This window comes from Amphimedon queenslandica, unplaced genomic scaffold, assembly GCF_000090795.2.
Source record: "Amphimedon queenslandica unplaced genomic scaffold, v1.1 AMPQUscaffold_13463, whole genome shotgun sequence".
NCBI lineage: Eukaryota > Metazoa > Porifera > Demospongiae > Haplosclerida > Niphatidae > Amphimedon > Amphimedon queenslandica.
Genome location: NW_003546301.1, coordinates 70,805 through 85,579, shown reverse-complemented (window position 1 = coordinate 85,579; position 14,775 = coordinate 70,805). Strand labels below are relative to the sequence as shown.

General features: G+C 34.7%; 4 protein-coding genes and 1 long non-coding RNA gene across 8 annotated transcripts; 3 read left to right on the top strand and 2 right to left on the bottom strand.

The window, feature by feature from the left end:
* Positions 1 to 105: 105 nt before the first annotated feature.
* LOC109581086 (uncharacterized) lies at positions 106 to 1,621 on the bottom strand. Of its 4 annotated transcripts, XR_002184499.1 has the most exons (5): positions 1,421 to 1,621; positions 706 to 1,377; positions 531 to 545; positions 355 to 483; positions 106 to 298 (listed from the first exon to the last, which is right to left on the bottom strand). It is a non-coding gene; the product is annotated as an uncharacterized LOC109581086 (long non-coding RNA). The 4 variants fall into 4 exon arrangements; XR_002184497.1 differs by having other exon boundaries at positions 355 to 545; XR_002184498.1 differs by lacking the exon at positions 531 to 545.
* Positions 1,622 to 1,668: 47 nt separating this feature from the next.
* Positions 1,669 to 4,134, top strand: LOC105312242 (E3 ubiquitin-protein ligase TRIM71-like). The gene is made up of 2 exons (XM_019994858.1): positions 1,669 to 1,752; positions 1,801 to 4,134. Exon 2 carries the CDS (start codon positions 1,813 to 1,815, stop codon positions 3,997 to 3,999), a length of 2,187 nt encoding a protein of 728 aa, XP_019850417.1. The 5' UTR covers positions 1,669 to 1,752; positions 1,801 to 1,812; the 3' UTR covers positions 4,000 to 4,134.
* Positions 4,135 to 4,220: 86 nt separating this feature from the next.
* Positions 4,221 to 8,125, top strand: LOC100638894 (NAD(P)H-hydrate epimerase-like). The gene is made up of 5 exons (XM_003385452.3): positions 4,221 to 4,356; positions 4,406 to 4,524; positions 5,866 to 5,990; positions 7,193 to 7,451; positions 7,845 to 8,125. Exons 1-5 carry the CDS (start codon positions 4,271 to 4,273, stop codon positions 8,051 to 8,053), a joined length of 798 nt encoding a protein of 265 aa, XP_003385500.1. The 5' UTR covers positions 4,221 to 4,270; the 3' UTR covers positions 8,054 to 8,125.
* Positions 8,126 to 8,979: 854 nt separating this feature from the next.
* LOC109581091 (uncharacterized) lies at positions 8,980 to 13,259 on the top strand. Its single transcript, XM_019994874.1, has 5 exons — positions 8,980 to 9,330; positions 9,619 to 12,435; positions 12,479 to 12,548; positions 12,599 to 12,913; positions 13,003 to 13,259. The coding sequence occupies exons 1-5, from the start codon at positions 8,980 to 8,982 to the stop codon at positions 13,176 to 13,178; spliced, it is 3,729 nt and encodes a 1,242-aa protein (XP_019850433.1). The 3' UTR covers positions 13,179 to 13,259.
* A 571-nt stretch (positions 13,260 to 13,830) lies between these two features.
* Positions 13,831 to 14,769, bottom strand: LOC109581084 (uncharacterized). The gene is made up of 2 exons (XM_019994857.1): positions 14,425 to 14,769; positions 13,831 to 14,376 (listed from the first exon to the last, which is right to left on the bottom strand). The coding sequence occupies exons 1-2, from the start codon at positions 14,747 to 14,749 to the stop codon at positions 13,967 to 13,969; spliced, it is 735 nt and encodes a 244-aa protein (XP_019850416.1). The 5' UTR covers positions 14,750 to 14,769; the 3' UTR covers positions 13,831 to 13,966.
* Positions 14,770 to 14,775: the final 6 nt, after the last annotated feature.

Sequence of the window (14,775 nt, the reverse complement as noted above, 5' to 3'; positions counted from 1 at the left end):
TTCTCAATCTTACTTTTTTTGATCTGTGATACACACATTGTGTGTGTGTCTCTCTCTCATAATAAACTGACTATTAATTTGTTCATTTTGATTCAAAAATTTTTTAATAAAGAAAAAATTATTTTCCAACATCCAACTATACATAAATCACTAAGCAAATCAGTACTAGATAATAAACTGGGTCTATACTCTCTCTTCCATTTTAATATAAGATGTTTCTGCATATCAAAGACAACAGCTAATGGCTGACGTTTTGATACAAAATTAACTGTATTGCTGGTACTCCTCTTACATCAACCTATTCAATGTGCATCATGTTTAAATCAATTAACCTGCAATCACAACCACACTCACCTGCACAAGATGCTTTGTATGGGTAGTTTTCTTTATAGCCATAAGGTTCAATGATGCACCCAGCCACTTTTCATGACATAGCACAACTCTTGTTCTAGTTACCTAATTGCATCTTTGCAACCATTTCTCCTGTGCAGTTTGGGTTAGGAAAGTAAAACTTAAACAGACGCACTAACTATAGTTTTCTTAGGCTAAAGAAAAGAGAGAGGTGGAGAAGAGAGGGGGGATCGAGGGAGAGAGAATAAGAGGGGGAGAGAAAGTAGTGGGGCCAGAATTATAAAATGAGCAAAGCACGCATTACGCTATTGCTACCACCTATTAATTAATTAATCTATCAATTAATTATTATACCTTTTGTTGCTCAGACAACTGTCCTTTTGTCCAGTACATATTATAGGTCCAGTGCCACTGCTGGCATCTCAAAATAGATAAATAAATAAAGTGTTCAGCTCACAGCTCACTATCTGATTGCATTTGCTGTCCAGATAAAAACTTCAAAATTATTTCTATAATTATCAGAATTAGACTATTATTTTGTATAAACACACAAAGAGAGAGAGAGGGGGTTCAAGTATTCCAGCATTGCTAATGCTGTATCTTATTGTTGTCAAGTTAATTGCCTTCTGATAAATTTATCCCACTTCTTCATTGACAACACAACATCCACTCTCGAATCTTCTAACATAGTGTGGGTCAGTTTCACACACATCCTAAAGTAAATATACATGTAGATGCATCTACTCACTCAAGGTAGAGTGCTTGTGCTATTGGATTATCAATTTCAGAGAAAAATATTCCCACGCTCTTGAAAAAATCAGAAAAAATTCCAAAAATAAAAATTATAATCAGAAGACATTCCGAAGCTCTCGGAAAAAAAATTTTTTTTAATAAAAAATTTCAGAATAAACTCTTATCACCAACTGAAATCATATACTCCTTCAGCTACCACTATAATTATTAGGTTACTTTCATTCTATAGAATTTCTTGAGAAAGCAGCTGTAGAATAGTACCTATGTGCAGTGCTAACAAATAATATATCAGGGTTTTTGCAATCCATATTCTTACTCTGTGTGGTACTCCTCCTTCTTTTTCTCTTTCGTACTTTTTGTAGTTCTTTCCAAATGCACTGCAACGTGAGCTCCATTTAGACCCGAAACTGCTCAGTTCTGAAAGGATACTTTAAAAATTACTAAAAACTAAAGAGAAGAAAAAGAAGAGTGTAGACACTGGACAGCCCGCTGGACACACAAAACAATTTTGACACGTGGTTTTAGTATACTAGATTTGACTATAATTTCCAATATCGTATTTCAATTGCGGGGGTGTTATTTCACGCAATCCAAGGCGGGGCTGACAAACAAGCCAAGCAAAAATCTAGTCCACAGCAGCAATAATAAGTGAGATAATTTTTACCCATTTACCAAAGATTATTCAATTTCTCATAGGCAATAGGCATAATGGCAGAAAATAAAAATTCTATCTCTGTGTCTGTGACTTGTGTGGTTTGTTCAGAGTATTACACTGACCCCCTCATGCTTCCCTGTCTTCACTCATTCTGTAAGAAGTGTATACTAAAAGCTAAAGAGAAACAAGGTGGTGCTGGTCCCTCATTAAAGTGTCCATCATGTGACACTGGCATTGATTTACCTGATGGTAAAATTGAAGGCCTCACTCAAAACCTTTGGTTTGAGCATGAATCAAAAGAGGCTTCAATCAAAAAAAAGATCTGTAGTAATGAAGCAATATGGTGTGGTAAATGTAGTGCTAATGATTCCAGTGATGCAGCCATCGTGTATTGCCATGATTGTGGCCAGTTTTTGTGTGATCATTGCAAGAAAATTCATAGCCGAAACAAGAAAGAAGCCAATCACAAGTTGATCAATCTACAAGCAAAGGAATCTATTGAATTGCCTGCTATGAAGCATGAAGAGGGGTATTGCATGCGACATACAGATCAAAAGTTGATTTATTATTGTAATAATTGTGAGAAATTAGTTTGCCCTAACTGCCTGCCGATCCATCACAATAGCCACATGGACAAGATAGAAGACTACATTGACTTAGGGGAAACAGCGCGTAAAGCATTAAGGCAAAGTGTTGCTAGTTGTGATGAGGTCGTTCCTCCAGTCACTGAAGCTATTGCTAATGGAGAGAAGATGCTACAGCAGATAGCAAAATCTAAAGAAGATGCAAGCAAGGAAATCAAAGAAAGATTTGAAAAGCTTAAAGCTGTTTTAGATGAGAGATGCAATGATCTACTAATGGAGACAGAAGAGATTGCTAGCGTAAAGAAGAATTCTGTTGAGAAGCAGTTGGATGGGTTTCGTAAGCTGGTAAAGCAGGTTTCTTATGGTTGTCAACTTGCATCATCATTGAGTGAGCGCACTGATCCAGGTGAAGTTCTCAGTGTTGGGAAACTCATCACCAATCAACTAGAGAAATCTGTTAAAGAGTATAAGAAACTGCCTCTAGAAATAGAAGAAAATGACGCGATTTTAACATGTCTACATGTGCCTACTTTAAGTAACGAAATCAAAAAATTTGGGAGCGTTTTTGAAATTGAGCAGCTTGATCCATCACTTTATTCCATTGATAGTGGGTTAGCTATTCCATTGGCAACTGTAAAGAAAGAAAAGAAATTCCATGTGGCTCTACCAGCAGGCATAGGTAAAGCAGAAAGCTATTTAAAGGCTTCTCTTATCAAAAGTGATAAGAGTAAAGAGGAGGGTAGGATTGTTTTACCAGTAGATACTGATAACAACACAGCTATTGTATCGTGCACACCTCAAAATATTGGTCAATATGAGCTATCAGTGACTGTAAGAGGTCAGCATATTAAAGGTAGTCCTTATCAGTTGTCGGTAAAAGCATCAAGGGACTATACCACACTAACTAACCAGAGATCCTTTGATGTGGGGAATAATACTCCTGGTGTTGCTGTTCATACTAATGGTGAAGTATTTGCTAGTAGTAGGGATAGGTTTGTTCGGGTATTTAGTGAGGATGGTGCTGCAGTAAGAAGGATTGGATCTAAAGGTAACGGCAATGGACAGTTTGGATATCCTTGGGGTTTATTGCTGGTACGAGATAGGCTCTATGTGTCCGATCGTGATTTGAATCGTGTGCAGTATTTCTCAGCTACTACTGGTCAGTATCATGGTCAGTTTGGTAGTTATGGTCATGAAAATGGAAAATTCTCCAGCCCTCGTGGTATGTCTACTGATGGTAAAGGTAATATATTAGTAGCTGATTACAACAACAAAAGAGTACAAGTGTTTAAAGAAAATGGTACATTTGTACAAGTCATACTATGTGATGGCAATGCAACTGATGTAGCAGTTGATAATGAAGGAAAGATACACGTTGCTACTGATGATAAACACCATGTTCAAGTCTTCTCTTCCAATGGTAAAATTTCACTTTATACACAAGTGGAAAACTTTAATAGCCCTAATGGTATTGCTATTGATGATGAAGGACGTATCTTTGTATCAAGTAATGATGGCTACCTTCATGTATTGAGTTCTGACACAAAACAAGTCAAATTAATCTCAGGATTATCTGTTCCATATGGTATAGCACTGGATAAGAATGGACATATTTATGTCGCTGAATATAGTAGCAGTCGTATAATGAAATATTAACGTAGTCGTTCAATAAAAAAGCAATAAGCTAGTTCTAAGCTGTGATAATTATATTGTGTAGTGTCAAAACTTTATTTATAGTGTAGTATGAAAAATTATAGAATATTATTTCTCTAAGAATTTTTTTATAATTAAAAATAAAGAAAATTACAAAAGCAGCAAGCATTCCGCTGCATCCGGCGCCCCAGCCCCCTTGAGTAATTTCATAGATATTAGAGTAAATTATTTGCTAGGCCTAGGAAGGGACTGCGCCCCGGGTGAAATTTGTAGAATGTCTGTGTGGGTTGGTTCACGTTTGTTAAGATTCTTGAGCTCTAGTAGGTACTTCAGTCTCAGCACTCTCAAACAAGGTCACAGGTAAGATGCATCAATTAATATCAGTGCCTTATATAACTCCTTTTGTCAGATCAATGGCTACTGGCGCTTCTAACGTAACATATCTTGGACAGGAAGCAGCTCAACAGTTTGACAATGCTCTATTTTATGACTATGAATATTCAATAGATCAATTAATGGAAATAGCAGGTATAATGATTTGAACCATGGATAGTCAAGTTTATATTCGACTATCTATGTCTGAACGCAAACGCGAGCATGGACTACTGCCACAATGAAAAGCTGAGTTAATAGTTTGTACTATTCAGGTGAGGCCTGACCCTTGTACAGCCTGCAATGATAAAAAGGTGCAATTTTTTCAGCTAAACAATGGAGCTGTATCCAGTCCAACCTTAATCTCCATTTCTGTGCCACTGCAACAATTTGGAGCCTTTTTGTTGGAAAAGAACATTAGGCAGATTTTAGCCTATCAGCCCATATACCTTCAGGAGACAATTATTAGCATGTAATAATTACAATTATTAGCATTAGCATTTTAGTGATTTTCATGGTACTGACATTTGGCTGGTACTTAATTTAGCGTTTTTGATCATTTGGTATTATAAAACTACTAAAGAATGTAAAGCATTTGGGGTGAGCCTAAGCAAGCTATAGATTATGTGCTGTGATCTTCATGTATGAGCAAGCAAAGCAATTGCACAAGTCTAAATACAGTAGATCTTGTTGCATTAATCTTGCTTAAATTGCTTCAAGCTTCATCACTGATTCTGCTCCAAAAATGTAAAGTTATCTTGCTTACAATTAGAAGCAGTCACTGAACAAAAAAGGATGTCATCTGCTTTGTCTAAGTCTTTGGGCAACAGTTCAGTCTTATCTTGCTGACCATTTGCTGCAAATAAGCTTAGAGTTGCTGACAGCCGCCATTTTATTCATTGTGACCACACCCGCTTTCAATGAAGTTATTAAAGTTAGTGCGGACTTAAGTTAGCGATTTTTTTTAAATCGCTAAAATTTGCTAAATTAAATACCCGCAAACAATTGTCTCCTTAAGGTAGTTTATTATACCCTTACAGTGGCTTCCAAGAAAATTTTTTTACAGTATCCCAATGAACATCATTTTTCTACTCAACACAGATCTAGTAGATCAAAAAAGTCATATAAAATAAAATGAAAACATGAAAACGTATAATTGAACCTCTTTGTTTTTAAGGAACAAAATTATTGCCGATTAGTAAAATTAATAATTAATTCAATTACCATTTAAGGGTGTGGCAAATCAATAAAAATTGTTTCTGCAAACATTTCACTTTATAAATTTAGTAAAGTGCTATATACACTTTAGACCTACATTTACACTATGAAAGCAATGTATATATGAAGCATGCATTGATATGTGTATTTTACAATAGAATTAGTAAGTCAAAAGTTATAGCAACTCAAGTGAATAGAGATAGACTTTAAATACTTGACTTAAGCCATTTTTGTGTGGCGAATGACTTCTTTTACTATTATTATTGTATTAATGAATAGGATTATGTTGTGCACAAGCATTGGCTAAGGTGTATCCAAAGAAACCTTCAAAAGTATTGATTGTATGTGGTCCTGGTAACAATGGAGGTGATGGATTAGCTGCAGCAAGACATCTTCTCTCTTTTGTATGTCAATAATGCTTACAGTGTGTATAATTATGTAGTTGGCTGACACAAGGCCCAAGGTCAATTACAAAACCTTCGTTATACATGTAATTACACGTTTAATTACACTTCTTTTGTAAAATAGACTCAATTTAACAATTATTTCATCTTGAAGTAAATTTAATGTAAAATGCTATTTCAATATGTTTTTGCATAAAACAGAAACATGGTTAAAAAAACTGTCTGTTCAGCTGTCAGAGAAGTAATAACTAAATTTATTGTCGCTAAGCTTTTTATGCCTTTTGAGTAACTTAGAAAATATAATTTTGACTTGAATCAGCTCAAACTAGATATAGAACATCAGATGTATCAAAAAAAATTATTAAAAGAAGAGTCTTTTTAGCCATTTTTGAAAAAATTTGCTGAGACTAAGACAATCTTGAACCAGATTTTTTGACCACTTTTAAAATTCTAAGAAAGTTCAGTTTTGATTGGAATTAGTTCAAACTAAATGTATAGTATCGAAACATGTATCAGAAAAATTAATATAGAATCCTCTCATAGCCATTTTTGACAAAATACCCAGAGTTTTCTACAAAGCAAGTTAAACACAAACAGCATACTGTATAGGGGATACATTTCACTGGTAATAAGTTTTGCGAATTTCGCGTTTTCATTAAATTTGCAAAATTAAATTACACAAAAGAGGTGTGGCACACTAGGAAAAATGGCTGCAGAAAGTAAGATTCGTGAAAATTTATACCAACAAATGGCAAATCTGAACAAATTCGAGAAATCTTATACCAACAAAATAAAACCCCTATACGGTACCTCATGAGCTGGCAAGAAGCTGAGCACTATACTGGGAAACCCTGATTGTCACACTTCCAGCTACTAGTGTACAGTGCATGTACTTGTACATATGGTCATGTAATGTGAAGTGACTTTTGAGGTAGATTGAGAGCTTTTTCCTGCGTCATGTATTGGTTCTATAGTCAGTACACTAGCCATGACAACTCAGTTTTGATGAAAAGACTTGAGCCTCAATTTCAGCTACAATTATGTAATTGTAATTGAGCCTCTAATTGCAATTGTAATTGACCCCTGGTCTGGTTGACACTAAGAAAATACATTACGTTATATTGTATAATTTCATCTAAACCTTTTAAATTCATTTAGGAAAATAAGCTGGTTATTTTTTCACTTTATGTTTCTTTTTATAGGGTTACAATGTGAATATATTTTATCCCAAAAGGACCAATAAGCCAATATATAACATTCTCGTGACCCAATGTACAAAACTATCCATTCCATTCTTGACAGAGCTGCCTTCACCTGAAGATATAAATGCCCAATACAGTATTCTGTTAGATGCTATCTTTGGCTTCAGTTTTAAAGGCTCTGTACGTTCTCCATTTGATCATGTTTTATCAGTACTGCAAAAGTGTCAGGTACCTATTTGCTCTGTGGATGTTCCTTCAGGTATGAATAACATACATGTAGCTAGCTTTCTGATAAATTTGCTATTTAAAAGATAAAATACATAAATGTGGAACCTTTTATTGCCAATTTGCCAAAAAACACATTTTTTTGCACCCTTTTATTGTCACTTAACAATGTTTTATTGCCAAGTTTCTACTTATAACTTAAATATCAGAATTAACTTGATATCATGCAAGAATTCTCCCTTAGCTGAGACTGAGAACAATTGTAAATGACAATTTTCTTGAATTTCTAATTGGCGTGGACTTAACTATCTGCATACATGTGCATTACAAGGTTACCTGTATACTTAATTTTTTATATAATTTAACTATTATACAAATGTAGTTATAGCTAAGTTAGCATTAAATATTAATTTTCATTAATTTATAGGATGGGATGTAGAAAAAGGTGATGTGACTGGAAGTGGTCTAAACCCTGACGTGTTGATTTCATTAACTTGTCCTAAAATATGTGCTAGATATTTTACTGGCCGTCACTTTCTTGGATTACGTGTTGTTCCTCCAGAGCTTGCTCAAAGGTTCAATGTAAAGTTACCTTCATATCCTGGTACTGATCAAATAACTGAAATATTACCTTAGTTTAACATTTAGTTTAATTCATGTAATTCTTAATTTGACAATAGAAGTCACTTTCTTGTTTGATTTAAGTTACATTTCCCGGTGATCCGTTGTGTGGATTTCATAAATCAGAAGCATTTACGCATTTTATGCACAGGCAGACTCAATGCATAATAACAACTAGTGACTGTAGTGCAAAGGACAGTTTACATTGCTATTGCTAATTTCTCTTCAAACAATGATGAGACTCACACTCTTTACATTTGGACAATAATGAAAGGACTCCAAGCATGTACAGCATTTAGTAACGTTGAAGCAGCTCACATCTTATTTGGTATGGTAAAAATGTCTAGATTAGCCTCTATTTTGTTTAATACAGAGACTTCTTTATAACTTAGGGCTAATCCTAGGTAACTTGTGCATGTAACTACTGTAACAAGTTGAATTAGAAGGACCAATTTTAATTCAAAAGCTGTACATGGATATGCTAAAGCCTAATCATAGGAATTGATTATTCCCATTCTTTAACCAAGATCCAGCCTGAGGAGTGAGTCTGTGAGGACATCACAAAACACTTAGCCTAGCTATCTGAAGTTTGAAGTATCTATATGTACTGCACATGAGCAGATCACAACAACCACGCATCATAATGAAAAGAGGTGTGACTGCTAATTAACGCGCTTTGAGCTCTCGTCGTCTCTCTAAATAATGGCTACCCCCAGCTCTTTATTGGTTCTTTCATGGATTTCTTTACTTAAGGGCGGCGTTACGATGAATGAAGACAAACTTAACGATAAATCAATCGTGTACACCCTATTTTGCTCTACAACGAGGCGAATATCGAAATACCTTTCAGAAGCAAAGCAAAAGCTGCCCCTTTCATGGGTTGGAAAGATGGTTAATCGTTGCTATACTATGCTTGTATGAATAAATGTAGTGATGTGATTATGTTAGCATGTTCGTTCTATACTCCTGATGATATTTACGAATGCATTGATGTATCTCTATCTAGATCTAGTAGCAATATAGTATTAACCTTAATAGCAGCGCTTCAACGAGTCTTCAAACCTTTGCAAACAGAAATTACGCCTATTACCTTTGACGACATAACTTTATCTTCACTTCACATTGCTGCTGCACTGAATGACGTGGATTCTGTATCTAACTTTGTTCAGAGCAACAAAGCTAATAAATTGTGTGGCATTAAGCGTTTCTTTGAAGAGGACAAATCTCCACTTTATTATGCTGTAATTTATGCTGCTGATGATGTAGTTCATTATCTAGCTCAGGAAGTAGATGTAGGTGTTTTGCATCATTGTATCAGATCAGTATTAACCACTGGCACACCTAAGATGAAATCTAGTAAATCTCTTTATTTATTACAACAGTGATACCTCAGCATCATATTTGAAAAGGATATGCCAGACAATATAGACAAAGAGAAATTTGATGCTATTGTAAATGATTCAAGCTATCCTATTCATCATTCTATACATTTGAAGTACTTTTCCATAGCTCTATATCTTCTTAGAAGTCACATTTTCAACATTAACTCTCTTAATGAAAATTCGTTGACACCACTGCAGATAGCTGTTGAGTCGAAGTGTTTAGAGATCATAAAAACTATAACAGAATACTCTGATTGCAATTTATTGTGTAAAAATGTCAAAGGCCTCACGCCGCTTCATTTGGCTTGTGAATCAGGATGCTTAGACATTGTGCAGCATTTTATAAATGATAAAGAGATTGATGTTAATATTCCAACTTCAACTTTGGATTCTCCTTTGCACATTGCTTGTAAAAATTGTCACCTTCACATAGTTAAATTTTTAACTAATAAATGTGACATTGAAGCAGTAAATCGAAACGGTGATAGACCCATTCATGTAGCTGTTCAGTCTGTCAGCATTGATGTCGTTAAACATCTTATGAGCAGAAACTGCTGTCTCAATGAAAAAGGTAAAAAAGGTCACACGCCACTACATTATGCATGCATGGTGGAGGGACTAGGGGATGGCTTTGAACTTGTTAAAATACTTACCAGTGATTCTCAATGTGATATTAATGTTTTAGATAATTTTAACGAAGGGCCTATACACAAAGCATCACATTTTGGCAATTTGGATATTGTTTGTCATCTTATGAGCATTAAAGGCAAAAAATGTACCTTTAAAGCTAAAGGTGATGGGGGTACCCCTTTAGAGATATCATTGAAAAAAAGAAACTTTGACATTGCATCTTTTTTATTGTCAAAATATTCTCCAGACGAGTGTGAAGTCCTTGCTGCAAACAACGAAAAGATTAAATTTTTTCTTGATATTCAAAAATTACACACTAGTAATGCAATTATACCCTTACGCATTGTCAAGTGTATTCTTACTGGTCCTCCTGGTGCTGGCAAGACAACTTTAAAGAGGCGTTTCTATGATGAACCACTTCCAAAAAACTACAGTAGCACTGGAATTGTAGATGCTTCAGAATCATTGGGTTCTTTTCGTCGTTTGTCACAACAGAGTGCTCATACATCAGCAGAAAGTGAGGTTGCTCAATGGAGAAAACAAGAGAAAGATGATAAAGTTTTTTATCAGTTTCAAAATCTTATACAACAAAAAAAATTACACAGCTGGTATAATGAAGAAAAAGAAAAGTCTCTCGTTGCATCAAAATCTGAAATTAAGAATTCTCTTTCTACTGCAGGCCCTAATTTCGATTTATCTGTTAAAAAACCTGCTGATGCACACAGTCAAGATATAAAACTAAATACTAAACCTAAAAATACTCTAAGAAGTGATAAAGGTGTTGCAATGCTAGCAAATAACTTGATGTCTCTCTCTAGCAGTGAAAGAAAGCAATGTGAAGATAAATTTAGAAAAGTTCACCAAACTTGTAGTGAAGACTACACAGAGCTATGTATCTTTGACACAGGTGGTCAACCAGAGTTTCATGAGATATTACCAGCTTTAATATTTGGTCCAGTTATTGTTATTGTTGTATTTAAAGTCACTCAAAGCTTACAGCAACGTTACACTATACAATACGTTTCGCCCAATGGGACAAAATCAAGCCCTTATGAGACTTCCTTGACTCATGAAGAAGTAATATTTCGTTCACTAGGTAGCATTGCTTCTTTAAGAAGTAGTACCGCTGAATGGGGGCTTGGAGAATCATCAATTGAAGACAAGTCTACCTCATCAGCTTTTCTTGTTGCTACACACAAAGATTTAGCAAATGTTGATCAAGTAGCTAAAGTAAATGATGAACTGAAGAAGAAAATTAAATCTAGTTCACATCTGCTAAACAGTAATATTGTTCAATTTTGTGGTGCCAAAGCTGATTTTTGTATCTTTCCAATAGACACTAGAGAAGGTGACATAAGCAAGTTACGTACTGCAATATCTGATGTTATGAAAAGGCAGTTTTTTCAGTGCCCACTTCAGATATCATGGTATATGTTTAGCATAAAGCTTCAAGAAAGCAAGAGGAAGCATTTTTTGTATGACGCATGCTTTAAACTGGCTGAGAGTTGTGGTATTGTTAATGAAGATGAATTTAAAACGGCACTTTGGTTTTTGCACTATAGAGTAGGTATAATAATGTATTACCCTACAGTCAAGGGGCTAGAGAATGTGATTTTTACTGATCTACAGTTTGTGTTTGACAGAATTACAAAACTAATCATTAACTGTTTTACTAACAATGAAGAAGTGAGGAATGCTTCAGTTGTACACAATTTTCAAAACAATGGTACATTCACAAAATCTGCCTTGAACGAGTTATGTGCACGGGATAAAGGTGATCCACTTACCTTTGACAGGCTTGTGGCTTTGTTGGAACATCTTTATGTTGTAGCACCAATGGAAAATCAAGAATATTTTATGCCATGTGCTCTTAAGCCAGTAGACATAAGGTCAGCAATTGATAACCAAAATTATGATAAAATTTCTTCTTTGCTTATTACTTTTGAGTGTGGATATGTTCCTGTTGGTGTCTTCTGTTGTTTGATTGTTTACCTTCTTTCTTCATCAGTGTGGACTCTGGCCAAGAAAGGAGCTCACTACCGCAACAAGATGACATTTATTATTGGAGAATATCATGATATTGTGATTTTACTGTGTCATCCAACTTATCTTGAAGTTCAAGTACAACCTCAGTACAAATTGCGTGATGAATGCAATGATACAGATATAGTTGGGGACATATTTGAAACTGTAAACACTGGCCTACAGAAGATAATAGAATCACTTCGTTATGCTTATGAGATTAAATTTGGTATTCTGTGTGACTCTTGTTCTTTTTCTGCTCCTCATCCTGCAATCATTAGTAAAAGTGTTAAGGTAGCTTATTGTGAATATACAGCTAAAACAATGAAACTGGATTGCTGTCATTTATTATGGTACAATAAAGTAAGATTCATATTTTCATAATATCTTTTTATGATGAATACAGATAAATCCTGACACTACTGATACCTCAAAGCTTATGGAAAATGACACACAACCTGTTGACACAGAGGAAGGTATATGCAAGCACACCGTAGACTCTCGTATATTTTATTCCTATTTTTAGAAATTTATGATGCTGAAGTTGCTTGTTCTGTTTTGACACGTAGTAATTCAGATATAAAACGATCTCGAATTAACTTAGATGACCTTGCTGATATGATGGTAGACAGCAGGATCATAACTACAAAAGATAGGGAGTCTATCACTGATTCAAGGCGTTATTCTGCTGATGAATCTTTACAACAATTAATAGGTCGTTTAATAGACACAGTGAATGTAGATGGCAGTATTTTTGAATGTTTCATTCAGTTTCTAAAAGATCAAAATACAAAACTCACTAGCAGTCTTGCTATCAGATTGTCAGCAAAGTACAAGGAAGGTTAGTATTATTAATTTATTAGTAATTTGGACAAGCTTGTTAAAGTAACTGATGTACATATGCACACAATAATTTTTTTTCAAATATAGAGCTGCACAAGATTAATGAACAAGCTGGTTCAAGCAAAAAGCCAAAACTTCTGTCTAACGATGAGAATAAGGATATCAATGGAGAAGCCCTTGATTCCAACAAAAGGTCCAGAGATGAAGCAGATGGTAAGTATCTAGCTAATTCTAAAAAACAAAAGACATCTTCGTGTAGTTAATTTTGAACTTATTTTGGTATAATTAGTATTTTTTATATTTTGTATTTTTACTTTTTTGTTGCAATTTCGATGTTGAAAGTTACTCCTAGAAAATTAATGGCTGTTTTAAGAACTACTGCCACATCTTCTGACTGTCTTTACATTATATCACTATTTTATAGTAACTATTATTTGTCCATGTATTGATGCATTGTTGAAATAACGTGTGTAGCTTCAGTCCATGTACACAAATGGTCTGAAATGAAGGCACACCAATCGTCATGCAAAGTATAATTGGCATACATTGTACTTGGAGTTTTCTCACTTCATTTTTTCTCCATTAAGAGGGCATCAATCCTTGACTCCATCCTTGCATATGCCTCTATGCATTACATAAACAATTAAAAATTTACGCAGCTGTACATAATTATGTTATTCATGTTAGAGTGTATTTGATTTAGTTTGACAATGTTAGCATCAGGAAGCATGGTGGCTGCAGTTTGAGAACCTAGTAGAAATTTCATTTATAATTATATTATTGAAAATTTAATTTCTCTCCTTTTCTTTGTAAATTATTTAACCAGCATTATTAGTGTATTTACTGGTAATCACATATGTAAGTATATCTAGTAAGTACCAGTAGCCAGTGGCTAAATTATATTGAAATTAGATCTAGAATTGAACTGAAATTAGATCTGAAAGAATAAACTCAACAGACAAGAAAGGCTTTATATAACTACTTAAAACTAGATGCAATACATACTGTTATTAATAGATAACTCAGTTATTGTTAGTATAAACTCAATAGTTCATTTAGTGGCTTTCATGTCAAAAATGAATCTCAGTGTACTTCTGTCTTGAGTTATAGTGACAGTGACACCATTTGGATACTGATTGAGATCTACTTCTTTTAACTGAGATACTTGAGCCTCTAGCACTTCAGGAAGTATGGTATTAGCACTATTCTGCTTAGCAAATACATTTACAAATGAAGGAACAAACATTTTCCCATTTGTAATGGAATCACTGTGGACAACAACTGCAAAATAAAGTTTGTTAGAAACAGTCATTTCAGCATAAGTATCAACACCAACTGACGGCTCTACCATAAAAAGCTTACTATCTTTGTACAAGCCCACATTAACCAGTCTCCCTGACCATGCATCTGGCTTCTGATTAAGAATGGCGTACATACCATCTGATCGTGTTCCAACAGACTCTAAACAATGTCATATTATTTTAACAATTCACACTATTATAGTCTTACGGTCAAGCTTTATTGTTCCTTCCTCATCACTTGATTTTGCTAGATAATCCCATGTAGTGCCAGGAGCTGCTGCTACTTGTGATAGCACTAGAATCTTATTTGAGCCTGAGTAGTAATAAACTCCAATATTTGTTTCATAAGGATATTGAAATGATGCCACACTACCAGAAGGAATCACTTGCCAGGCAATGTTGATATCTTGACTTGTGACTACACTGAGCTTTGATCCAAAGACTACTATCTTCATGTGATTACCAACAGCAGTGCTATCAAGAGTAATAGGAATATCTTTTGTCATGCCCGACATTGCTCTGATTTGCCACATACAATAATTTACTGTTAGTCTATGCT

What these genes read in the sequence shown, in the direction of transcription:
- LOC109581084 (XM_019994857.1), bottom strand. Translation starts at nt 14,749, where the DNA reads ATGTGGCAAATCAGAGCAATGTCGGGCATGACAAAAGATATTCCTATT. An exon ending in AGGAACAATAAAGCTTGACC is followed by an intron (nt 14,377 to 14,424) that starts GTAAGACTATAA and finishes GACATTGTTTAG; the next exon opens with AGTCTGTTGGAACACGATCA.
- LOC105312242 (XM_019994858.1), top strand. Translation starts at nt 1,813, where the DNA reads ATGGCAGAAAATAAAAATTCTATCTCTGTGTCTGTGACTTGTGTGGTT.
- LOC100638894 (XM_003385452.3), top strand. Translation starts at nt 4,271, where the DNA reads ATGTCTGTGTGGGTTGGTTCACGTTTGTTAAGATTCTTGAGCTCTAGT. An exon ending in CAAGACATCTTCTCTCTTTT is followed by an intron (nt 5,991 to 7,192) that starts GTATGTCAATAA and finishes TTCTTTTTATAG; the next exon opens with GGTTACAATGTGAATATATT. An exon ending in CTCTGTGGATGTTCCTTCAG is followed by an intron (nt 7,452 to 7,844) that starts GTATGAATAACA and finishes ATTAATTTATAG; the next exon opens with GATGGGATGTAGAAAAAGGT.
- LOC109581091 (XM_019994874.1), top strand. Translation starts at nt 8,980, where the DNA reads ATGTTAGCATGTTCGTTCTATACTCCTGATGATATTTACGAATGCATT. An exon ending in ACCTGTTGACACAGAGGAAG is followed by an intron (nt 12,549 to 12,598) that starts GTATATGCAAGC and finishes TCCTATTTTTAG; the next exon opens with AAATTTATGATGCTGAAGTT. An exon ending in GTCAGCAAAGTACAAGGAAG is followed by an intron (nt 12,914 to 13,002) that starts GTTAGTATTATT and finishes TTTCAAATATAG; the next exon opens with AGCTGCACAAGATTAATGAA.